This window comes from Oncorhynchus mykiss, chromosome 6, assembly GCF_013265735.2.
Source record: "Oncorhynchus mykiss isolate Arlee chromosome 6, USDA_OmykA_1.1, whole genome shotgun sequence".
Classification (NCBI taxonomy): domain Eukaryota; kingdom Metazoa; phylum Chordata; class Actinopteri; order Salmoniformes; family Salmonidae; genus Oncorhynchus; species Oncorhynchus mykiss.
Genome location: NC_048570.1, coordinates 24,820,011 through 24,846,206, shown reverse-complemented (window position 1 = coordinate 24,846,206; position 26,196 = coordinate 24,820,011). Strand labels below are relative to the sequence as shown.

At 44.2% G+C, this 26,196-nt stretch overlaps 1 protein-coding gene across 7 annotated transcripts in view; it reads right to left on the bottom strand.

The window, feature by feature from the left end:
• LOC110525587 (RIMS-binding protein 2) overlaps window positions 1-26,196 on the bottom strand; it is a 138,835-nt gene that overhangs the window by 26,460 nt on the left and 86,179 nt on the right. For 3 of the 7 annotated variants that reach the window (XM_036979710.1, XM_036979713.1, XM_036979714.1), the window contains exons 4-13: window positions 20,258-20,380; window positions 16,889-16,993; window positions 15,535-15,585; window positions 14,936-14,956; window positions 11,966-12,007; window positions 11,404-11,614; window positions 10,459-10,613; window positions 9,887-9,966; window positions 9,075-9,184; window positions 1,670-2,737 (exon numbers count right to left, since the gene is read on the bottom strand). In XM_036979710.1, coding sequence (XP_036835605.1) covers window positions 1,670-2,737; window positions 9,075-9,184; window positions 9,887-9,966; window positions 10,459-10,613; window positions 11,404-11,614; window positions 11,966-12,007; window positions 14,936-14,956; window positions 15,535-15,585; window positions 16,889-16,990 — 1,840 coding nt within the window. In that variant the 5' untranslated portion in view covers window positions 16,991-16,993; window positions 20,258-20,380. The remainder of the gene's footprint in view (window positions 1-1,669; window positions 2,738-9,074; window positions 9,185-9,886; window positions 9,967-10,458; window positions 10,614-11,403; window positions 11,615-11,965; window positions 12,008-14,935; window positions 14,957-15,534; window positions 15,586-16,888; window positions 16,994-20,257; window positions 20,381-26,196) is intronic. The other 4 variants (XM_036979711.1, XM_036979716.1, XM_036979712.1 and 1 more) reach the window with 2 other exon arrangements.

Below are 26,196 nucleotides of genomic sequence, written 5' to 3'. Positions count from 1 at the left end.
GTGAGGGCTCAAATGTGCATTTAAATCATCTCAGTGAAACCCTTCCATCTATTAAAAGTCATGCAGAGAAAAACCAGTAGGAGTAACCCTTGTACAAACCCTTGTATGAACCCTTGTATGAACCCTTGTATGAACCCTTGTATGAACCCTTGTATGAACCCTTGTATGAACCCTTGTATGAACCCTTGTATGATGTTTTGGTTGCATGATACATCCAGTTATTTCTAACCATCTTTGTTCTCAACATGAGCAACATATTCCAGTCAACTGGACTGGCTAGGCGGAGGGCACGAAGTGGGTCATGTAATTGGTGACTTCATCCACAGGAACAAGGCCAATTTCCAATAATTGAAAGCATCTCAAATGCTGTCTTAACCTCACAATGTGATGGTGGAGCTTGATAAGATAAATGCCCAGTGTGTTCCCTGTTGCTGCTGCCTAAACACATAAAGCTCCCAGTACAGCTGTCCTTCCTGTCCTGTTCTGTCCTGTCTCCTCCCTCTCACCTCTTCCTGACCTCTGCCCTTCCATTAGACTCAAGCAGTCACTCACACACAGCAGGGCTAGTCAGTACATTCAGGTCAGCTCAATTCATTTCAAGGTTGCGTAAATGTACAGTTGAGAGTTCACAAGCTTGTTCTTCAGTCATTATTTTAAACACAAATTCATTTTCTTTTTTTATTAACACTAATTACTAATGTCCAGACAACAGAGGGAAATCATTGGTAGTGTTCTAAACCTAGCAGCCAGTGGGTTTAAGGGCGCTGGCAGACTGTATGTATAGTAATGACTGCGCGGTCTCTTTCTCTCTCTTCACTCCCTTCTCTCTCTCTCTCTCTCTCTCTCTCTCTCTCTCTCTCTCTCGTGGCGTGTAGAGCTGTATGGGGTCTCAGGGGAGACCAGTCACACAGAGCTACAGAACATACACTATTTACACACATTAGGCATCTAGAGTTTCTCTCTTTCTCCCCTACCGACTCGGTTTTCACTCTCGTCCTCTGATAATATGCAGCCTTCTGCAGCAAACGCTCCCTGGATGTCTATTCACCACACTTCTTTTTCCCCTCCATCTTTACGGTGCGCCTCTCTTATCAAAGCCAGCACACACAAATCCTTGAAGGCAATCAAAAAAAGTGACTGAGAAATATGAAAACGAGCCTTTAGATGTCTGTCAGGTACAAGGTTGTAAATATAATGGGCTCAAAGCTTGTCAGAGCTAAAGTAAATAGATTGCTGTGTTTACGCCAAATTGCCAAAGGCTTTTTAGCCAGAAATGGTTTTGAAAGCAGGAGAACACAGTGAAAGTATACGGCTGTGCAGGCTGGATATACAAGAGGCAGCAGAAGCAGCAGGAACTAACTACAATTGCACTGCATGCTCAATGCACCCTGAAGAGACAAACAACCAGGCCAGTTATGCTGAGTACACCTCTTTGGGAGACTGGAAAGATGACTAAGTGTGTGTTTTAACCAGTGGAGGCTGCTGAGAGGAGGACGGCTCATAGTAATGGATGGAACATAAATGGAATGATATCAAACACGAACATGTGATTTACTTTGGTTTGATAACCATTCACTGCATTCCAGCCATTATTATGAGCCGTCCTCCCTTCAGCAGCCTCCACTGGTTTTAATGATGGGAGAAAGGGAGAGATAGTAGGTGGGCTGACCTGCAGGCTGGGTGCAGAACTCCACAGAGATCTCCCTCTTGTCCCTGTGCTCCAGGGGCATCTGCCAAGGTATCTGGTGTGTCCGCGCCACGGCCTTCACCTTGTAAACGGTCATGGGCTTCAGTTGGAAGAACTGGTACTTGTAGGCCCCTGCCTTCACCATGTCATACTCAGCCTCGTTCAGGAAGATGGTGTGGCTGTAGTTGCTGTTGCTAGGCTGCCAGGAGAGCTCAGCAGAGACCTGTGTGATGTTGTCCACCCTCAGATAGTAAGGAGCCACCACCACATCCTTCCCCACTAGTAGAGTGCAGCGCAGCTCGTCAGATGGGCCCCGCTCTGTGATGCTCTGTACCGAGATGCGGTAGGTATTGGTGGCCAGGTTAAGTTTCTCGATAAGCGACTTCGTCTTGCCCCCAAAGGGCACGCTCATCCTCACCTCCTTGTCCACCAGGACGTTGTAGCCACTGATGGAGCCCCAGCCGGGCGGCACCACCGGAGGGTCCCAGCACACGATCACACTCTTGGCCAGCTGTTTGATCAGATTGATACGGCGAGGGTAAGGCACAATATTTTCACCAATCTCGTCAATGCTGACATCCAGGGTCCCTGTCCCATTGCTGCAGGAACCCATGGAGCCCAGGAAGTCCATGCCCAGACTACTGCTGCCCAGGCTGGTCAGAGTGCTGCTCAGACTGGAACCCAGTCCAGTGGAACCATGACTGGAACCGTGAGTGGAACCCAGAGTGGAACCCATGTGGCTGCCCAGAGTGGAACCGTGAGTGGAACCCAGAGTGGAACTGAGGTTGCTCCCCAGGTTTCTCTCAAGGTTTCTCTCCAGGTTTCTATCTAGGCTAGGCCCCAGGTCCAGTTTACTGTCAGATAGCAGGCTGCTGATGCTGCTCAGGCCCATGCTGCCAAGCCCTGTGGAGCCCAGGCTGCTGTGGTTACTACTGAGGTAGCCTGACTCTTTGGCCCCGTCCCTGTGCTGAGCAGAGGGCATCTTCTCATCCTTAACAAAGTCCACAAAGTTGGAAGGGACAAGTCCCTGCTGTCCATCCAGCAGCTCTCCTGAGGAACAGAGAGAAAGCAGTAAGTATTACTATTAACAACAACACTCACAGTGAAGAGCAGTAGGTAGTATTAACAACAACACTCACAGTGAAGAGCAGTAAGTAGTATTAACAACAACACTCACAGTGAAGAGCAGTAAGTAGTATTAACAACTCTCAGTGAAGAGCAGTAACTAGTATTAACAACAACACTCACAGTGAAGAGCAGTAACTAGTATTAACAACAACACTCACAGTGAAGAGCAGTAAGTAGTATTAACAACAACACTCACAGTGAAGAGCAGTAAGTAGTATTAACAACAACACTCACAGTGAAGAGCAGTAAGTAGTATTAACAACAACACTCACAGTGAAGAGCAGTAAGTAGTATTAACAACTCTCAGTGAAGAGCAGTAACTAGTATTAACAACACTCACAGTGAAGAGCAGTAACTAGTATTAACAACAACACTCACAGTGAAGAGCAGTAACTAGTATTAACAACAACACTCACAGTGAAGAGCAGTAAGTAGTATTAACAACAACACTCACAGTGAAGAGCAGTAAGTAGTATTAACAACTCTCAGTGAAGAGCAGTAACTAGTATTAACAACACTCACAGTGAAGAGCAGTAAGTAGTATTAACAACAACACTCACAGTGAAGAGCAGTAAGTAGTATTAACAACAACACTCACAGTGAAGAGCAGTAAGTAGTATTAACAACTCTCAGTGAAGAGCAGTAACTAGTATTAACAACACTCACAGTGAAGAGCAGTAAGTAGTATTAACAACAACACTCACAGTAACGAGCATTAAGTAGTATAAACAACTGTCACAGTGAAGAGCAGTAAGTAGTATTAACAACTCTCACAGTGACAACCATTAAGTAGTATTAACAACTCTCACAGTGACGAGCATGAAGTAGTATTAACAACTCTCACAGTGACGAGCAGTAGGTAGTATTGACAACTCTAACAGTGACGAGCAGTAAGTAGTATTAACAACTCTAACAGTGACGAGCAGTAAGTAGTATTAACAACTCTAAAAGTGACGAGCAGTAAGTAGTATTAACAACTCTAACAGTGACGAGCAGTAAGTAGTATTAACAACTCTCACAGTGACGAGCAGTAAGTAGTATAAACAACTCTAACAGTGACGAGCAGTAAGTAGTATTAACAACTCTCACAGTGACGAGCAGTAAGTAGTATAAACAACTCTAACAGTGACGAGCAGTAAGTAATATTAACAACTCTCACAGTGACGAGCATGAAGTAGTATTAACTACTCTAACAGTGACGAGCAGTAAGTAATATTAACAACTCTCACAGTGACGAGCAGTAAGTAGTATAAACAACTCTAACAGTGACGAGCAGTAAGTAATATTAACAACTCTCACAGTGACGAGCAGTAAGTAGTATAAACAACTCTAACAGTGACGAGCAGTAAGTAATATTAACAACTCTCACAGTGACGAGCATGAAGTAGTATTAACAACTCTAACAGTGACGAGCAGTAAGTAATATTAACAACTCTCACAGTGATGAGCAGTAAGTAGTAGAGGTTGACCGATTATGATTTTTCAACGCCGATAACGATTATTGGAGGACCAAAAAAAGCCGATACCGATTAATCGGACGATTCTTAAAATGTATTTGTAATAATGACAATTACAACAATACTGAATGAACACTTATTTTAACTTAATATAATACATCAATAAAATCAATTTAGCCTCAAATAAATAATGAAACATGTTCAATTTGGTTTAAATAATGCAAAAGCAAAGTGTTGGAGAAGAAAGTAAAAGTGCAATATGTGCCAGGTAAAAAAGCTAACGTTTAAGTTCCTTGCTCAGAACATGAGAACCTATGAAAGCTGGTGGTTCCTTTTAACATGAGTCTTCAAAATTCCCAGGTAAGAAGTTTTAGGTTGTAGTTATTATAGGAATTATAGAACTATTTCCCTCTATACCATTTGTATTTCATATGCCTTTGACTATTGGATGTTCTTATAGGGACTTTAGTATTGCCAGTGTAACAGTATAGCTTCCGTCCCTCTCCTCGACCCTACCTGGGCTCGAACCAGGAACACATCGACAGCAGCCACCCTCGAAGCAGAGTTACCCATCGCTCCACAAAATCCGCGGCCCTTGCAGAGCAAGTGGAACAACCACTCCAAGTCTCAGAGCGAGTGACGTTTTAAACACTATTAGCGTGCACCCCGCTAGCCATTTCACATCGGTTACACCAGCCTAATCTCGGTAGTTAATGGGATTGAAGTCATAAACAGCTCAATGCTTGAAGCATTGCAAAGAGCTGCTGGCAAAACGCACTAAAGTGCTGTTTGAATGAATGCTTATGAGCCTGCTGGTGCCTACCATCGCTCAGTCAGACTGCTCTATCAAATCATAGACTTTGTTATAACATAATAACACACAGGTCATTAATATGGTCGAATCCGGAAATAATCATCTCGAAAACAAGATGTTTATTCTTTCAGTGAAATATGGAACTGTTCCGTATTTTATCTAACGGGTGGCATCCATAAGTCTAAATATTCCTGTTACATTGCACAACCTTCAATGTTATGTCATAATTACGTAAAATTCTGGCAAATTAGGCGGCCCAAACTGTTGCATGTACACTGACTCTGAGTGCAATGAACGCAAGAGAAGTGACACAATTTCACCTGGTTAATATTGCCTGCTAACCTAGATTTATTTTAGCTAAATATGCAGGTTTAAAAATATATACTTGTGTATTGATTTTAAGAAAGGCATTGATGTTTATGGTTAGGTACACATTGGAGCAACGATACGCACAGCATCGATTATATGCAACGCAGGACACGCTAGATAAACTAGTAATATCATCAACCATGTGGAGTTAACTATTGATTATGATTGATTGATTGTTTTTTTAAAGATAAGTTTAATGCTAGCTAGCAACTTACCTTGGCTTCTATTGCATTCGCGTAACAGGCAGGCTCCTCGTGGAGTGCAATGTAATCAGGTGGTTAGAGCTGTAAGTAGTATTAACAACTCTCACAGTGACGAGCAGTAAGTAGTATTAACAACTCTCACAGTGACGAGCAGTAAGTAGTATAAACAACTCTCACAGTGACGAGCTGTAAGTAGTATTAACAACTCTAACAGTGACGAGCAGTAAGTAGTATTAACAACACTCACAGTGACGAGCAGTAAGTAGTATTAACAACACTCACAGTGACGAGCTGTAAGTAGTATTAACAACACTCACAGTGACGAGCAGTAAGTAGTATTAACAACACTCACAGTGACGAGCAGTAAGTAGTATTAACAACTCTAACAGTGACGAGCAGTAAGTAGTATTAACAACTCTCACAGTGATGAGCAGTAAGTAGTATTAACAACTCTCACAGTGACGAGCAGTAAGTAGTATAAACAACAACTCTAACAGTGACGAGCAGTAAGTAGTATTAACAACTCTCACAGTGACGAGCAGTAAGTAGTATAAACAACTCTCACAGTGACGAGCAGTAAGTAGTGTTAACAACTCTCACAGTGACGAGCAGTAAGTAGTATAAACAACTCTCACAGTGACGAGCAGTAAGTAGTGTTAACAACTCTCACAGTGACGAGCAGTAAGTAGTATTAACAACTCTCACAGTGACGAGCAGTAAGTAGTATAAACAACTCTCACAGTGACGAGCAGTAAGTAGTGTTAACAACTCTCACAGTGACGAGCAGTAAGTAGTATAAACAACTCTCACAGTGACGAGCAGTAAGTAGTGTTAACAACTCTCACAGTGACGAGCAGTAAGTAGTATTAACAACTCTAACAGTGACGAGCAGTAAGTAGTATTAACAACTCTCACAGTGATGAGCAGTAAGTAGTATTAACAACTCTCACAGTGACGAGCAGTAAGTAGTATAAACAACAACTCTCACAGTGACGAGCAGTAAGTAGTATTAACAACTCTCACAGTGACGAGCAGTAAGTAGTATAAACAACTCTCACAGTGACGAGCAGTAAGTAGTATTAACAACTCTCACAGTGACGAGCAGTAAGTAGTATTAACAACTCTCACAGTGACGAGCTGTAAGTAGTATTAACAACTCTAACAGTGACGAGCAGTAAGTAGTATTAACAACACTCACAGTGACGAGCAGTAAGTAGTATTAACAACTCTCACAGTGACGAGCAGTAAGTAGTATTAACAACTCTCACAGTGACGAGCAGTAAGTAGTATAAACAACTCTCACAGTGACGAGCAGTAAGTAGTATTAACAACTCTCACAGTGACGAGCTGTTAGAGCGTTGGACTAGTTAACTGTAAGGCTGACAAGGTAAAAATCTGTCGTTCTGCCCCTGAATGAGGCAGTTATGTGTTCTTAACTGACTTGCCTACTTAAATAAAGATTAAATAAAGGTGTACATTTTTATTTTTTTTATCTGCCAAATCGGTGTCCAAAAACACTGATTTCCGATTGCTATGAAAACTTGAAATCGGCCCTAATTAATCGTCCATTCCGATTAATCAGTCAACCTCTAGTAAGTAGTATAAACAACTCTCATAGTGACGAGCAGTAAGTGACATTAACAACAACTCTCACAGTGACGAGTAGTAAGTAGTATAAACAACAACTCTCACAGTGACAAGCAGTAAGTAGTATAAACAACAACTCTCACAGTGACGAGTAGTAAGTAGTATAAACAACAACTCTCACATTGACGAGCAATAACTAGTATTAACAACAACTTTCACAGTGACGAGCAGTAAGTAGTATTAACAACACACAGGGAAGAGCAATAACTAGCATTAACAACAACTTTCACAGTGACGAGCAGTAAGTAGTATTAACAACACACAGTGAAGAGCAGTAACTAGTATTAACAACACATAGTGAAGAGCAGTAAGTAGTATTAACAACAACTTTCACAGTGACGAGCAGTAAGTAGTATTAACAACAACACTCACAGTGACGAGCAGTAAGTAATATTAACAACAACTTTCACAGTGACGAGCAGTAAGTAGTATTAACAACAACACTCACAGTGACGAGCAGTAAGTAATATGAACAACTCTCACATGGATGAGCAGTAAGTAGTATTAACAACACACAGTGAAGAGCAGTAACTAGTATTAACAACACATAGTGAAGAGCAGTAAGTAGTATTAACAACAACTTTCACAGTGACGCGCAGTAAGTAGTATTAACAACAACACTCACAGTGACGAGCAATAAGTAGTATTAACAACAACACTCACAGTGACGAGCAGTAAGTAATATTAACAACAACTTTCACAGTGACGAGCAGTAAGTAGTATTAACAACAACACTCACAGTGACGAGCAGTAAGTAGTATTAACAACTCTCACATGGATGAGCAGTAAGTAGTATTAACAACACACAGTGAAGAGCAGTAAGTAGTATTAACAACACATAGTGAAGAGCAGTAAGTAGTATTAACAACAACTTTCACATGGATGAGCAGTAAGTAGTATTAACAACTCTCACAGTGACGAGCAGTAAGTAGTATTAACAACTCTCACAGTGACGAGTAGTAAGTAGTATAAACAACAACTCTCACAGTGACGAGTAGTAAGTAGTATAAACAACAACTCTCACAGTGACGAGCAGTAGGTAGTATTAACAACTCTCACAGTGACGAGTAGTAAGTAGTATAAACAACAACTCTCACAGTGACGAGTAGTAAGTAGTATAAACAACAACTCTCACAGTGACGAGCAGTAAGTAGTATAAACAACAACTCTCACAGTGACGAGCAGTAAGTAGTATAAACAACAACTCTCACAGTGACGAGCAGTAAGTAGTATTAACAACTCTCACAGTGACGAGCAGTAAGTAGTATTAACAACAACACTCACAGTGAAGAGCAGTAAGTAGTATTAACAACTCTCACAGTGAAGAGCAGTAAGTAGTATAAACAACAACTCTCACAGTGACGAGTAGTAAGTAGTATAAACAACAACTCTCACAGTGACGAGCAGTAAGTAGTATAAACAACAACTCTCACAGTGACGAGCAGTAAGTAGTATTAACAACTCTCACAGTGACGAGCAGTAAGTAGTATTAACAACAACTCTCACAGTGACGAGTAGTAAGTAGTATAAACAACAACTCTCCAAGTACAGTGAAGACTAGAGAGGACAATCGTAAAAGCCACATTAGCACTGATTGATCCACAACTGCCTAATCCTCGTCTCTTCGAATGCCCATACAGTAAATACATCCCATAATCCATGCTGTCTCTTAGCAGCAACAATCATTCTGCTCTGAAATTAGAATCATTTTTAAATCATGTGAATTGGTTTTTAAGAGAGAGAGGGTAAAACACAGTGAGATATCAGACCTTCATAGAAGCCGTCATCATCCATGGTCCCATACACGTAGAGGTACTTCCCTGCCACCAGGGGGAGCTCTGCCTCAGGATGCTCATTGGGCCCATTACAGGGGTTATAACTGGGGGAAAGAAAGAGTAGAGTACAATAGAATCAAGCTGATGAACTCGCTGCGTTGCTCCTCTGAACCAAACACAAGTGGATATGTGTCCAATTATCTCAGGCTAGATGATGAATTCAGGTTCAAAAAGGTTCAAAACCTAGGATCAAAATGAGACAATTATTAAGCACAATATTAGGAACTGTGTATGGACAATTAGCTTCTGTCAAAACTTGATGACATTGTGATGGGAAAGCAGAGTAGCCTAGCTAAATAGTATCCGAGCAATTCCAAACAAATCCAAGCACAGTTACATTTTTGCCACAAACACTGCAGTAGCAGTACCCTTGTGTAACTTTGTGATAGGGGAATTGCTGAGTGCTGCAATAAAAAACTAATATAAAATATAACATTTTCCAACAGACTAAATTTTCCAACAGACTAAATTTTCCAACAGGCTAAATGAGATAGAAAAAAACAGTGGGGGTGGACAGCACTGGGTTCCATTCATGTATTTGCCTTTGTTCTAGGGGATTCCAATTATTTCAGCTGACAGTTCATTTTATTTGGTGAGAGCATAGCACTGCATCATTATTAAGAGGTGAGTTCAAACCTCAGTGGGACAATGTAGGTGGAAAACACTTCTGAAAAGTGCTGTGCAGGGATGCATTTTTAATATAACACTGTAGTGTAAGGCATCTCAAAGCTGCTCACTCCTCTCACCTGTACCGGGCGATGCACAGACGGACCTTGCCTGTGAACCTCTTCTTGGTCCTAGTCGTTGAGCTTAGTTCTTTGTCCATCTGATAAGAGAGAACCAACCTTGAGAGATGTAACAACCAAATTACATTTATTTTTGTTTTCATGGTGGACATTTCTATGGTGGAAATCAGTGGGATGATAGCAGAGCCTATAAACATATCCTATACACACTTGGTAAACCTGCCAAACCTCCCAGCAGAGGAGAGTAAAAGGAAACAGATAGGATGGGGTGTGAAAAGGCCTTTCTGCATCACTGTGTTTCCTCAGTCCTACATCTCCACCTGAGTGGGACTTCAGCTTATACTTTCAAAACAGGAAGCAATTTTGCAATCATGTAATAAATGCTGTAATTATGTAACAGTGTAATTAATGCTTTACCATCTTCTGAGGAGTTTTTTGAAAGGGCAATCAAGCTATTTAGGTCCATCTTGATTAGGCTTATATAATCAGGGCTAGAGGGGAGGGAGGGAGGGAGGGAGGGAGGGAGGGAGGGAGGGAGGGAGGGAGGGAGGGAGGGACCTAGTAGGACTCACCTCAGTGAGGAGGGCCCGTTGAGAGCTGCCAGTCCGGCTGCTGCTGCGGGTGAGGAATGTTGGCTTTACAGACACGAGCTCCGGCTTGTCCCCACAGATCTGGAGCGGTCGGATGAACTCAGAGATCACAGATCTGCTCAGCGGACTCTCATTGCCTGCGGGCAAAACAAAGGAAGAGCTAAGATCTGAAATATGACTGCGCCTGCTGAAATCATATTTATATCTGTGCGTAGCACTAATGTCCAAAATGGAGTGCAATATATCACATACAATTATTTATCCATTTCATCATGTGATCGTCATTCATCGTTATTATCACCATTCATCATCATCATCTTCATCATCCTCCATACCTCATTTGATTAGATACCATTGAAAGTAATAGATAACATTGTAAGAACCAACAGCACAAACAACAGATGGATACAACCCATTAACAATTAGGAAAATAATCATCCTAATTGCATTAGTGTTAAAAAACATACAGATCCTTATGTAATCAGAAGGAGAGTTAGATTCCAGGCACAGGCCCAATGTAAACGTCAGTATTATTATTTAAGTCAACAACAAGAATGTGCCAAGCAGTGGTAAAGGCTATGTCATCCAGTACCCTGATTGATTATTTCATTAGGCTACTTGCTCTATGTTGAGCCACGTACGTCACAAGCACGGCCTCCCAGACCTCCAATTTCAGGAGCAGCTGCACGTTTGTCTTTCCATCCTCATAATACTGAATTGTTTATTTCAAATGTATTTTGGTGTCATTTTGCGAGACTAAAGCTTTCCGCCGCTTCCACTGTCTGATTTAACAGATCAAACGTCCACATACAGCTCACAGATGACTGAAATCACATTATTATGAATGTTCTCGTCTGAGCTGTGGTCTATGGCGTACATAATGTACACAGACAAGCTAAAACAAAGCTCTTCTGCGATTCGTCTAACCTTTCCCTGTGGGGGCGGCCAGCCCGTTGAAGAGCTGGGAGAGGGATTTGTTTGGCGATCCAGGGGATTCACACACAGTTAAGGGATCGGTGCCACTGCCAAGGGTATCAAACTTTCCAGTCTGTAGCCGGAACTTCTCCAGCTCTTTGGACAGGAGGTTGAACTGCTCACTTTGTGTCCGACATTTCTCCTCCAGATCTCGGACTTTGGCCTGGCGACAGATAGCGAGTGAGAGAGAAAGACAGAGAGGGGGAGAAAAGGAAGGAAGAAGTAGAGAGACAAAAGAGAAGAAAGTAACAGAAGGAAATAAAGTGAAAGAAAGAGAAAATCTGAAACCCAAAACTGTATATTTGTATAAATACACACACAAAATTAGGTAGGATGAGATATTGGACTTTAAATTACAGAGAAAAGGGAGTTGACACCTTAAATTTCCTATCAGGTAAAATACATTCCAGTCATAAACACCTAAACTAGTCACAGTACGCAGATCACATGCAGGACTACAGTTAATGCACATTATTCTATAGAGCAGCCTCTTGTTAAGAGGAAGTATGCATACCAAAAACTGCACTGTGTTCAAAGCGCGGGGAATGCTCCTCAACTTCATTGCACAGAGATAGTAAAATAAAGGCAAGAGTCATCATCATGAGTTACGAAGCCGACAAAAGAGGGGCAACAGCAATTAAAACATCATAGAACCATGCAATCAAATCCTTGGCTTTCTACAGTGAAATACTGTCTGTTCTCCACACTGGCCCGGAGACTACGGTACAGTGGGAGAATAGGCAGGCCTAGCAGAAACCCCAGGGGTATCCAGCTCAAGATCTTCCCTTGGGCAGGAGTAAGTGTTGAGTGGTAAGCATCAAATGGAGACAGACAACCCCTCTTCACATAAACCCAAATCAGCCCCTTCATCAGACCACCCTGAGAGCATTGCTGAAGCTACCATGTCATTTGCTGCACACTTTCCCCAAAGCAGTGATGCCTAATGTCTGTGGCGTTTTATTCATGACTTTCATGCAGACAAGTTATTGTTTGTCAGCACGTGAACATGCTGTTAGAGGAGGATTAGCATTCGCAATCACTGCATATGATTCAATGGGTTGATGCATTAACACAGAGGGTGGTCAGCCTTTCACCATCTTAAAGCCCTCCCCTGGGTGTATGACCAGTCCTGTAGTAGCCTTGTGAAACATGCTGCCCTGCATGCAACTCCAACCAGAATGAACGGTTACAATGTCCTCATAACATCAATTGTTTCCATTATGCCAGCATCTAAACACAATTCCTCAGACATTAGAATGATGCCATAACTAAAATGGAGGCATAACTCAAATGAGTGATGATGAGAGCGATTGTCTGATGGCCTCTCCTATGTCCCAGTCAGGCCTTCTGTCTTGTTGTGTCCTGTGACAACCCCTTCCCCAGTGACTGTCCGGTAACAGAGCAGGCTCTGAGCCTAGAGGAGTGTGGATGCCTACACATGCATTGATGACAAGCTGAATGGAGGATGCGAGTGTGAACCATCATTGTGTGGCTAGGACAGCCTTGCTTTTGGAAAGCAAACATTCAACAACTGAAACATGTTTCTGTCTGCACAGATACAACAATACAACTATGCATCTTTTTGTAAATAATCATTTGTTCTTAATTGACTTGACGGGCTAAATAAACATTAAATCAAAATAAAATCATGAACAGCAGCTAGCTACAACAACAAAACCGTAGCAATGAATTATTGAGTAGCCATTGTTTCACCTCAGTATATGACATTGTTCAGCTCTTGAATCTTATGTTTCAAAATGAAAATACAGGGCATTTGGAAAGTAATCAGACCAGTTCACAATTTCCAAATGTTGTTACGTCACAACCTTATTCTAAAATGGATTACATTGTTTTTTCCCCCTCATCAATCTACACACAATACCCCATAACAACGAAGCAAAAACAGGCTTTTAGAAATGTTTGCCAGTTTATAAAAAATAAATAAAAATGAAATATATCATTTACATAAGTATTCACACCTCTTCTTGGGTATGACGCTACAAGCTTGGCACACATGTATTTGGGGAGTTTCTCCCATTCTTCTCTGCAGATCCTCTCAAGCTCTGTCAGGTTGGATGGCTAGCATTACTGCACAGCTATTTTCAGGTCTCTTCAGGGATGTTTGGGCCACTCAAGGACATTCAGAGACTTGTCCCGAAGCCACTCCTGGGTTGTCTTGGCTGTGTGCTTAGGGTCGTTGTCCTGTTGGAAGGTGAACGTTCGCCCCAGTCTGAAGTCCTGAGTGCTCTGGAGCAGGTTTTCATCAAGGATCTCTCTGTACTTTGCTCCCTTCATCTGTCCCTTGATCCTGACTAGTATCCCAGTGCCTGCCGCTGAAAAACATCCCCACAGCATGATTCTGCCACCACCATGCTTCACCGTAGTGATGGTGCAAGGTTTCCTCCAGACGTGACGCTTGGCATTCAGGCCAAAGAGTTCAATCTGGGTTTCATCAGACCAGAGAATCTTTTTCTCATGGTCTGAGAGTCCTTTAGGTGCCTTTTGGCAAACTCCAAGTGGGCTGTCATGTGCCTTTTACTGAGGAGTGGCTAGCATCTGGCCACTCTACCATAAAGGCCTGATTGGTGGAGTGCTGCAGAGATGGTTGTCCTACTGGAAGGTTCTCCCATCTCCACATTGGAACTCTGGAGCTCTGTCAGAGTGACCATCAGGTTCTTGGTCACCTCCCTGACCAAGGCTCTTCTCCCCCGATTGCTCAGTTTGGCCTGGCGGATCTAGGAAGAGTCTTGGTGGTTCCAAACTTCTTCCATTTAAGAATGATGGAGTGTGTGTTCTTGGGGACCTTCAATGCTGCTGACATTTTTAGGTACCCTTCCCCAGATCTGTGCCTCGACACAATCCTGCCTCTGAGCTCTACGGACAATTCCTTCAACCTCATAGGTCAACTGTGGGACCTTATACAGACAGGTGTGTGTCTGTATCATGTTCAATCAATTGAATTTACCACAGGTGGATTCCAATCAAGTTGAAGAAACATCTCAAGGATGATCAATGGAAACAGACGCACCTGAGCTCAATTTCGAGTCTCATAGCAAAGGGACTGAATACTTGTAAATAAGCTATTTATGTTTTTTATTTTTTACAAATTTGCTAAAATTGTGTAGATTCATGAGGAGGTTTTTTATTTAATCCATTTCAGAATAAGGCTGTAATGTAACAAAATGTGGAAAAAGTCAAGGGTTCGGAATACTTTCCGAATGCACCGTAAATCTAACACAATATCTCCCGCCAAAATCTGATTATGAAAGTGACCTCTTGATGGACTGCCACTTTGGTGTGGTGTATGCTTAAAATGTGACTATCAATTGAATCCCCAAAACATTGCCTTTCCAATTCTGAAATGTCATTCCATCATGATTTATTTTGAAAGAGCCAAAAACTAGGGGGATATATTGCCTGATGTATATTGTATTGTACAGGCAGAGATGGAAATATCAAGTAAACAAAAACAATTCTGAAATACCTGCATGCTGTCCAAGTGGTTCTGTATATGCATAAAACACACACCAATAACACAGTGAAAAAGAACAATTACACATATGAACACTCATACACACCTTCAAATCAAAACAGAAGATTTTCCGTGGCACTCATGCAAAATTATTTGTTAATAATAATAATAAACAACCACACATTTTAAATAATATAGTGATCAATAACGATGTATGTCGATATAATACTGTTTGTATATACTGAATACACATTTACAAAAACACAATAGCTAATGTGTCATATCAATAGCACTCTTCCGTTCTTATTTCTGCACTGCTAGTTACAGTTTAGACTTTCAAAATCATCAAAATAAAGTCGTCATGGGCAAGAATCTATTATTCCATTTGGTCTTAGTCTTTATGCATGCCACATTCACAACCTTCAACAGAGTGAACAGGGTCTCACAGACAGAGCCAGTAGAAAATGACCCTGGGCTCACACATGTCCGACTGTCAGGCTGAGCCGTACACACACACACACACACACTCCAAAAGCAGACACACACAAACACACGCACACACAACATGGCAGGCCAACCTCCTGTCACCCCCCCAGTGCCCAGACACTCACCTCTAACAGATGGACAGCTCCCTCATGCTCCTTCTTAGCCTCAACCTGAGCCTGTAAAACATAACATCTGTGTTACATTCGAAACACATACAACCCATTATTACCTCAACAACTGGATCATTGGGAACTGGCTGGACAGCACGCAAAAAAACACTCAACAAAATGCTGTTTGAGCTGTTATGAAGGCCATCTATGAAAACAATGGTGTGTAAACATTAAAACAATTATAACAAACAATTAATAATGTATCTTCATATACTTCTGTAGTGCTCTCTTGAAACTAGATTGAGGGGCTCTTCTAGAAGATTCATCTTTGTTTGATATAAACCCACTGTAGTGTATAATAAACATAAAATAATGCATGCTAGTTTACTTCATGTGACTGGGAACATCTGTTGAGAAAACTAACGTTCCACATGAATAGGAAAACATCTGCAGACTTTCCAATTTCATGAATCCACTTCGGAGGCAATTAATTGTAGAGAACGCAGAAAGCAGCCAGGGTCTCTATAGAACGATAACGCTGTAATGAGCTCCTTTTGCTAATGAGAGAAAACAGAGCGTATTTATGGCCAACTCTAAAATAAGTAGCACAGGCAGTGAGAGAGAGAGTTAAACAGAGAGAGACAGAGAGAGATGGAGAGAGAGTGAGAGAGAGAGAGAGAGAGAGAGAGAGAGAGAGAGAGCGAGAGAAAGAGTGTGAGTGTGAGAGAGTGTGAGAGAGAGAGCGAGAGAGAGCGAGAGTGTGAGAGAGAGAGAGAGCGAGACAGAGTGTGAGAGAGAGAGTGTGTGAGAGAGAGAGAGAGAGAGAGAGAGAGAGAGTGTGTGAGAGAGTGTGAGAGTGTGAGAGAGAGAGAGCAAGAGAGCGCGCGAGAGAGAGCGAGAGAGCGCGAGCGAGAGAGCGAGAGTGAGAGAGAGAGAGAGAGAGAGAGAGAGAGAGAGAGAGAGAGAGGCTGATGATTCCAGATGATGTGTTGCTTGACATCAGCCCCTCTCCTCAGAGGCGGCAGGGACTATGTCAAATCATCCGGACCAGCCTTTTATCAAGCCAACAAAAAACATCAAGTCTGATCCAACTTTAAAGTTGTATTGTGCTAAAATGCTCCCTGTAGCAGGGTAAGAGCTTGTTACTGAGTTACTTGGTTCCAGCACTCTCTCTCTCTCTCTCTCTCTCTCGCCCCACAGCCTGGGGGGCTGGCAGACAGACAGACAGACAGCTGAAGGATTTAAGAGGATACGGCGAAGCTGTAGCAGTGCTCAACACAAAGCTCTTTGACCTCTGACCCAGCACTGGTCTGGGCTAACAAGAGTGGCGGCCCTCCCTGTGCAGCTAGCGCTGACATGGTGACCTTACCTGCTGCAGAAGGTCAATCTCCTGCTGCTTTGCATTGAGTACAGCCAAGGCTTGTTCATGCTCCAACTCTAGCTGCTGCCTCCGCTCTGCAGCCTCACGCATATGCTGTCCTCAGAGGGCGGGGGGGAGGTGGGAGACAGAAGGAGGGTGGTTTGGGGCATAGAGAGGGCTGCTGTTAGTAGAAGTAAAAACTCATGACATCAGGCAAGTCTCCAGTCATCTGTCCTCAACAAACTCCTGGCTTATATGTTACAAATACTGAGCTTGATGACAGTTATTGGACCTCCAAGTCTTCCAAACTTTAGGCATAGGTTATGTCAAAACACCCATGTGACCAATGTCAAAGACCAATGTCAATTTACAGTTTGTATCAAATGATCTAAATGAGAGAGATCCACCCCCAAAAGCCTGGATCTTAACGTCAGAATCCATACTAGAAGGAATGTTTGAACATGTTTGGATGAGAACTGGAGAAGCTTTGCTGTGCATGATCAACCAATCATCAATCAACTCTTCTCAGTTTGCTGCACCCTTTGTGAAACAATACCTGTGTGTGATGTCACTACAGAAGAGCTGTCCTAAGCAATGATGTATTTGCATGATCAATACAGGGTTTTAAGTTACATGAAAAGGGTGCACAAACTCCAAGGCGTGCTCACTTGTCCGTGGTCATCATTAACAAAAGAAGCCATACAAAACAAAGGCTAAATGCACGGCCTTCCTCAACCATTATGTCAAAGTGCCATCTAGTCATCTTATTGCTTTCGTTTAAATGGCAAGAATCAGAAAACATTTTCATTACATTTTCATGCCGTCCAATACACATCTATCCCCTGGGTTATTTCATGTCATCAAGCCTGTGTGTGATATTGTCATCATGAACAGTGATACCCAACCCCAGCTCTCCCCTCTCCCACCCCTTCCACATATTCACTGAACTCATAGACGCGCCTCATCATGCACAATCACATTCCACAGCGCGCTGGAGTGGTCCAAGCCAGGTGCCCATTCGTACAGGATGGTCCAAGCCAGGTGCCCATTCGTACAGGATGGTCCAAGCCAGGTGCCCATTCCTCCTGGACTGATCCAAGCCAGGTGCCCATTCCTCCTGGACTGGTCTTAGACAGGTGCCCATTCGTACAGGATGGTCCTAGCCAGGTTCCCATTCGTACAGGATGGTCCAAGCCAGGTGCCCATTCGTACTGGACTGGTCCTAGCCAGGTGCCCACTCCTCCTGGACTGGTCCTAGCCAGGTGCCCATTCGTACAGGATGGTCCTAGCCAGGTGCCCATTCGTACAGGATGGTCCAAGCCAGGTGCCCATTCATACTGGACTGGTCTTAGCCAGGTGCCCATTCGTACAGGACTGGTCTTGGCCAGGTGCCCATTTGTACTGGACTGGTCTTAGCCAGGTGCCCATTCGTACTGGACTGGTCTTAGCCAGGTGCCCATTCGTACAGGACTGGTCTTAGCCAGGTGCCCATTCGTACAGGGCTGGTCATAGCCAGGTGCCCATTCGTTCTGGGCTGGTCCGAGCCAGGTGCTCATTCGTACTGGGCTGGTCCGAGCCAGGTGCCCATTCATACTGGACTGGTCTTAGCCAGGTGCCCATTCGTACTGGGCTGGTCCGAGCCAGGTGCCCATTCCTACAGGACTGGTCTTAGCCAGGTGCCCATTCGTACTGGACTGGTCTTAGCCAGGTGCCCATTCGTACAGGACTGGTCTTAGCCAGGTGCCCATTCGTACTGGGCTGGTCCAAGCCAGGTTCCCATTCGTACTGGACTGGTCCTAGCCAGGTGCCCATTCATACTGGACTGGTCCTAGCCAGGTGCCCATTCATACTGGACTGGTCCGAGCCAGGTGCCCATTCATACTGGACTGGTCCTAGCCAGGTGGCCTTTCGTGTCATAGGAAAGCAGCCCAGACAAATAGGGAGAGCTAGCATGGCCAGTGGGGTGAAGAAAAGCATTCAAAATGGGGCTAGAGTGGTCTGCTCCCCATACAAATGGACATAGCAGTGATACCTAATCAATCTAGCGGGAGAGAGGGGGGGTGGAGGGGAAGGAGATGGAGTGGTAGGGGGTAGGGGTGAGGGGTAGGGGATGGAGGGGTAGGGAATGGATGGGTAGGTGGTAGGGGTGAGGGGTAGGGGTGAGGGGATGGAGGGGTAGGGGATGGAGGGGTAGGTGGTAGGATGGGGAAGGGGATGGAGGGGTAGGGGATGGAGGGGTAGGTGGTAGGGGTGAGGGGTAGGGGTGAGGGGATGGAGGGGTAGGGGATGGAGGGGTAGGTGGTAGGATGGGGAAGGGGATGGAGGGGTAGGGGATGGAGGGGTAGGGGATGGAGGGGTAGGTGGTAGGATGGGGAAGGGAATGGAGGGGTAGGGGATGGAGGGGTAGGGGATAGAGGGGTAGGGGATGGAGGGGTAGGGGTGAGGGGTAGGGGATGGAGGGGTAAGTGGTGGGGGGATGGGTAGTTGGTAGGGGTGAGGGGTAGGGGATGGAGGGGTAGGGGTGAGGGGTAGGGGATGGAGGGGTAGGTGGTGGGGGAATGGGTAGTTGGTAGGGGTGAGGGGTAGGGGATGGAGGGGTAGGTGGTAGGGGTCAGGGGTAAGGAATGGAGGGGTAGGTGGTGGGGGGATGGGTAGTTGGTAGGGGTGAGGGGTAGGTGGTAGGGGATGGAGGGATAGGTGGTAGGGGATGGAGGGATAGGTGGTAGGGGATGGAGGGGTAGGTGGTAGGGGATGGAGGGGTAGGGGATGGAGGGATAGGTGGTAGGGGTGAGTGGAAGGGGTGAGGGGTAGGTGGTAGGGGTGAGGGGTAGGTGGTAGGGGTAGGTGGTAGGGGATGGAGGGATAGGTGGTAGGGGATGGAGGGGTAGGTGGTAGGGGATGGAGGGGTAGGTGGTAGGGGATGGATGGGTAGGTGGTAGGGGATGGAGGGGTAGGGGATGGAGGGGTAGGTGGTAGGGGATGGATGGGTAGGTGGTAGGGGATGGAGGGGTAGGGGATGGAGGGGTAAGCGTGGGGAGGACAGACTGCTCCAAGCTTCCTAGTCTTTCACAGCTGGTCAAGCTGTTCTGGTCAAGCTTCCTCCCACATCGGCACTGGAAGGCAACAGACAGGTCAGGGATATTATATATGAGAGAGAGAGGAGAGGGAGAGAGAGAAAGATAGAGAGTTGGTGAGGGAAGGGTAGAGGCTGGCTCTGTTAAACAACCTGAGCTAGGGCTATGATTCTTATTAGTCACAGACATACAGTAGAGATACAGTAGAGATACAGTAGAGATGCAGTAGAGATGCAGTAGACATACAGTAGAGATACAGCAGATATAAAATAAGGTTATCTACAGTGTGTCTCCAGACTCTCACCTTTAGCACCTGCTCTAGGTTCTCCAGTTTGCCTTGGAGCTGGGTCTTCTCCCGCAGGGCTGAATCTCTCTCCTGAGTCACAACACCGAGGGTCTCTTTGAGCTGCTCATACTCTGACTTCACCTGCACACAGAGAGCACAGCACAACACAGGTGTTTATCAAAAACGACTGATTTCAGCACTCAAAGAATAGCCCGCAATTACACAGAACATTTTTCTGAATGGCTGACTGGCTGGGTGGCTGGCTGGCTGGCTGGCTGACTGGCTGGCTGTCTGGCTGACTGACTGGCTGGCTGGCTGGCTGGCTGGCTGGCTGGCTGGCTGGCTGGCTGGCTGGCTGGCTGGCTGGCTGGCTGGATGGCTGGCTGGCTGGCTGGCTGACTGCTGATGACAGCTACAGTACAATAATGGTGGAGTAATGAAACTGGGTCTGGGATCAACTACTGTATACATTTGTAATTCTTTGTTCTTATTCAAAAAGGAAACCTGAACAGAGTTAAGTGAATGAAGTTGTATTTTGTAATGCACTACTATAGCTACTGCTACTGTAAAATACAATTAGAAATAGGATGGCTGCCATGTAATCACAACATTTATACTATGACTCACACACGGAAGGAGGCTGTAACACCAACAACAACACACAGAACTACTTCAGAGTCATTGGTCCATCTCCACACAGTGGTGGGGGGTGGGGGGGGGGTATGTCTGTAGAAGGATGAAAGGCATTGTTGTGTCTCAGCTAAGTTGGCCAGATAGGACTGAACAGTATGGTGGGAGTGCAGATGGGAGGTGCCATTATATTACCATGCTCCGCCCCTTCTCAGTAGTCTTCTCGTCACTCTAAGAGATGATGATAAGGAACACAAAGGTGCAGGCGAGGCGATGGAAGGTCTAATATCCGCCCATGCACCCTGCAGAGTGCTCCCCTCATATCCGCCTCAGTGATAACTCTGACGGATGGCTGTCTTGTCAGGACAGCCTAGTGTCCTGATAAGACATTAATAACCAGCATCTCCCTCCTCAACTCCCTCCACACCCAACAGCTACCTGACAATCAACTCCTCCAGGAAATTGCCTTAGTGTCGATACAGAGGACTTACGATGATTGATACAGAGGACCCCTGTCTTGGTGTTATCAGCTGGGCAGGAAGGAAGGTCTGAGGTGTGAGGAGCTCACAGGAAGTGCTCTAATACTATCAGAGGCTCAGGGTTCTAGCCATGTTACAGATGAGACTGGAGACACTAGCAGCTTCAACATCAGCACTACGCTTATGGAAAATAAACACATTAATTTATATAACAGGAGAGAGAGAGGCCAGGGCAGCTTTAGCAGCATGCCACTGTGATGCAAACAGCCCTCTGATAAGGCAGGAAGACAGAGCCCAAGCCCACCGCCTTTTATTATGAAAACCCCTGATCATTTAGTCCAGGGATCATCAACTTTGTCTAGAGCGGATGGTCATGGGACCGGAACATAATTACAAATCATTTGTAGACTGCAAATTTGACCGCAAGAAGGCCAAACAGACATGTTTGACTAAAACATAATCAGTTCAAACCTTGCTTACATTTGAAGTCGGAAGTTTACACACACCTTAGGCAAATACATTTAAACTCAGGCTTTCACAATTCCTGACATTTAATCCTAGTAAAAATTCCCTGTTTTAGGTCAGTTAGGATCACCACTTTATTTTAAGAATTTGAAATGTCAGAATAATCGTAGAGAGAATTATTTATTTCAGTTTTTATTTCTTTCATCACATTCCCAGTGGGTCAGAAGTTTACATACACTCAATTAGTACTTGGTGGCATTGCCTTTAAATTGTTTGACTTGGGTCCAACATTTCGGGTAGCCTTCCACAAGCTTCCCACAACAGGTTGGGTGGATTTCGGCCCATTGGTTGGGTGGATTTCGGCCCATTACTCCTTACAGAGCTGGTGTAACTGAGTCAGGTTTGTAAGCCTCCTTGATCGCACACGCTTTTTCACTTTTTCAGTTTTTCAGTCCATCCCAAAACCTTGACTTTGTTGTCAATAAGCCATTTTGCCACAACTTTGGAAGTATGCTTGGGATCATTGTCCATTTGGAAGACCCATTTGCGACCAAGCTTTAACTTCCTGACTGATGTCTTGAGATGTTGCTTCAATATATCCACATAATTTTCCTCCCTAATGAATCCATCTATTTTGTGAAGTGCACCAGTGCCTCCTGCAGCAAAGCACCCCCACAACATGATGCTGCCACCCCTGTGTTTCACGGTTGGGATGGTGTTCTTTGGCTTGCAAACCTCCCCCTTTTTCCTCCAAACATAACGATGGTCATTATGGCCAAACAGTTATATTTTTGTTTCATCAGACCAGAGGACATTTCTTCAAAAAGTACGATCTTTGTCCCCATGTTTAGTTTTAAACCGTAGTCTGGCTTTTTAATGGCAGTTTTGGAGCAGTGGCTTCTTCCTTGCTGACAGCCTTTCAGGTTATGTCAATATAGGACTAGTTTTACTGATGATATAGATACTTTTGTACCTGTTTCCTCCAGCATCTTCACAAGGTCATTTGCTATTGTTCTGGGATTGAGTTGCACTTTTCGCAGTACATTCATCTCTAGGAGACAGAAAGCATCTCCTTCTTGAGTGGTATGATGGCTGCGTGGTCCCATGGTGTTTATACTTGTGTACTATTGTTTGTACAGATGAACGTGGTACCTTCAGGCGTTTGGAAATTGCTCCCAAGGATGAACCAGACTTATGGAGGTCTACAATTTTTTTTCTGAGGTCATGGCTGATTTCTTTTGATTTTCCTATGATGTCAAGCAGAGGCACTGACTTTGAAGATAGGCCTTGAAATACATCCACAGGTACACTCAGGTACACTCAAATGATGTCAATTAGCCTATCAGAAGCTTCTAAAGCCATGACATCATTTTATGTCATTTTCCAGTCTGGTTAAAGGCACAGTCAACTTAGTGTATGTAAACTTCTCACCCACTATAATTGTGATACAGTGAACTATAAGTGAAATAATCTGTCTGTAAACAATTGTTGGAAAAATTACTTGTGTCATGCGCCAAGTAAATGTACTAACCGACTTGCCAAAACTATAGTTTGTTAACAAGAAATTTGTGGAGTGGTTGAAAAACAAGTTTTAATGACTCCAACCTAAGTGTATGTAAACTTCTGACTTCAACTGTATATATGATCACGTCATGTCTCTCTACTTGTGAATAGATTTCTTAAATTAAAAGGACTTGGAGCTGATTTCCTGGTCTTTCCATTAATGAAAGAAAAGAATGGGGGGAAAAATGGGAGGGCTACAGAAAACTTGGGGGCCAAATAAAACCACCTGCGGGGGTCGCCAGCTGGGGAACCCTGATTTAGTCCCAGTCACATTTAGTCCCATTCCCAGAGAGTGGAATGGAGTGAACCCCTGAGACGGTGTGTGCAGAGGTTTCATTGTGTAGTCATAAATCATAGCAGCACATTGTAGCCACAGATAGAACAAAGAGCCAGATATTTCACTGAATGTATAAATCTAAAGCATCCGGTTGGCATTTCCCCTCACCACCAAATATGGTGATGAGAGGAAGACGAGTGGCCGGCAGTGAAAGAAGATTAAACATTTGACCTCAATATAGTTTTCTGTTCCCAAAACTAGAATGTTAAGAACAGAGTGGACTAAGTTTTGTAGACTTTACCCTTCGCCAAAGTAAAAAATGGTGTTGTTTGGAAGGAGTGCAAGGGCGGATTGAGTTATTGCACATGCGCAAATCACAGAGTAAGTGTTCCCTAATGGAAATATACAAATATATGCAGAACACAGTAAATATGATCTCACTAGCTCATGCTGTGCTCTGCCCAAATCCTTCCTTGTTCTGCCCGCTATGATTAATTTGCTTCGTTGGAAACGACAGGCTGTGGTTTATATTGGGTTAGTTATTGTCTTTTTATTATTAGTTAGATTGTCTTGTACACATTCACAGCTAAAAGCAGAATTGCAGTATACAGACAAAAATAAAAAAGGTGAAAAAAGTGTAGATTGAAGTCTAGTCTTGACAGGTTCAGATGATGCCTACTCTTGGTGATGACAGGTTCAGATGGTGCCTACTCTTGGTGATGACAGGTTCAGATGGTGCCTACTCTTGGTGATGACAGGTTCAGATGGTGCCTACTCTTGGTGATGTCTCTAGTCTTGACAGGTTCAGGTGGTGCCTACTCTTGGTGATGTCTCTACTCTTGACAGGTTCAGATGGTGCCTACTCTTGGTGATGTCTCTACTCTTGACAGGTTCAGATGGTGCCTGCTCTTGGTGATGTCTCTACTCTTGACAGGTTCAGATGATGCCTACTCTTGGTGATGTCTCTACTCTTGACAGGTTCAGATGGTGCCTGCTCTTGGTGATGACAGGTTCAGATGGTGCCTACTCTTGGTGATGTCTCTACTCTTGACAGGTTCAGATGATGCCTACTATTGGTGATGTCTCTACTCTTGACAGGTTCAGATGGTGCCTACTCTTGGTGATGTCTCTACTCTTGACAGGTTCAGATGATGCCTGCTCTTGGTGATGACAGGTTCAGGTGGTGCCTACTCTTGGTGATGTCTCTACTCTTGACAGGTTCAGATGATGCCTACTCTTGGTGATGTCTCTACTCTTGACAGGTTCAGATGATGCCTACTCTTGGTGATGTCTCTACTCTTGACAGGTTCAGATGATGCCTGCTCTTGGTGATGTCTCTACTCTTGACAGGTTCAGATGATGCCTACTCTTGGTGATGACAGGTTCAGATGATGCCTACTCTTGGTGATGTCTCTACTCTTGACAGGTTCAGATGATGCCTACTCTTGGTGATGACAGGTTCAGATGATGCCTACTCTTGGTGATGTCTCTACTCTTGACAGGTTCAGATGGTGCCTACTCTTGGTGATGACAGGTTCAGATGATGCCTACTCTTGGTGATGTCTCTACTCTTGACAGGTTCAGATGGTGCCTGCTCTTGGTGATGTCTCTACTCTTGACAGGTTCAGATGGTGCCTGCTCTTGGTGATGTCTCTACTCTTGACAGGTTCAGATGATGCCTACTCTTGGTGATGTCTCTACTCTTGACAGGTTCAGATGGTGCCTGCTCTTGGTGATGTCTCTACTCTTGACAGGTTCAGATGGTGCCTGCTCTTGGTGATGACAGGTTCAGATGGTGCCTGCTTTTGGTGATGTCTCTACTCTTGACAGGTTCAGATGGTGCCTGCTCTTGGTGATGTCTCTCCTCTTGACAGGTTCAGATGGTGCCTGCTATTGGTAATGTCTCTCCTCTTGATAGGTTCAGATGGTGCCTGCTCTTGGTGATGTCTCTAGTCTTGACAGGTTCAGATGGTGCCTGCTCTTGGTTAAGGTCATTCTGCTGGCAGCCCAGTTGGATGGTACAAAGGAGGGACAGGTTTGATGATGATGGTGGTGCTTGAGTTAAGCTTGCTGGTCCTGATGTTGTTTGCAGTCCTCAGCGCTCTATAGCAACTGTACGACTCCTCTACTAGCAATGTGTAGCACCAACTTGGGTGATGCTTCTTCTTCTGATGCTGATACAGGCACTAAAAGCTCACCAAACATCAGTCCAGTATATAAAGTCACCCTCATACTATGAGGGAGCACTCTCTGCCATCTCCACACTGCAGTTCTCTCACTTTGGTTGAAAATAGAAGCCAGTGCTGTGCATCACTTGAATGCAGTGGACAGTTAGCTATAGAGCTAGTTTAGCAAACCAAACAAATCCATCTGCCATACATTCTGCTACTCTGTTGGTCAAGGCAACTAAATATATTAAATCAAAATTCAATGAGTTATCAAACAAATAATTAAATAAATCATTTAAAAACACTTAAATCAGCTAAATATGTACAATGTTTACAGGAGCTCTCAAACTACGCTGCCATTACTACAGCACCATG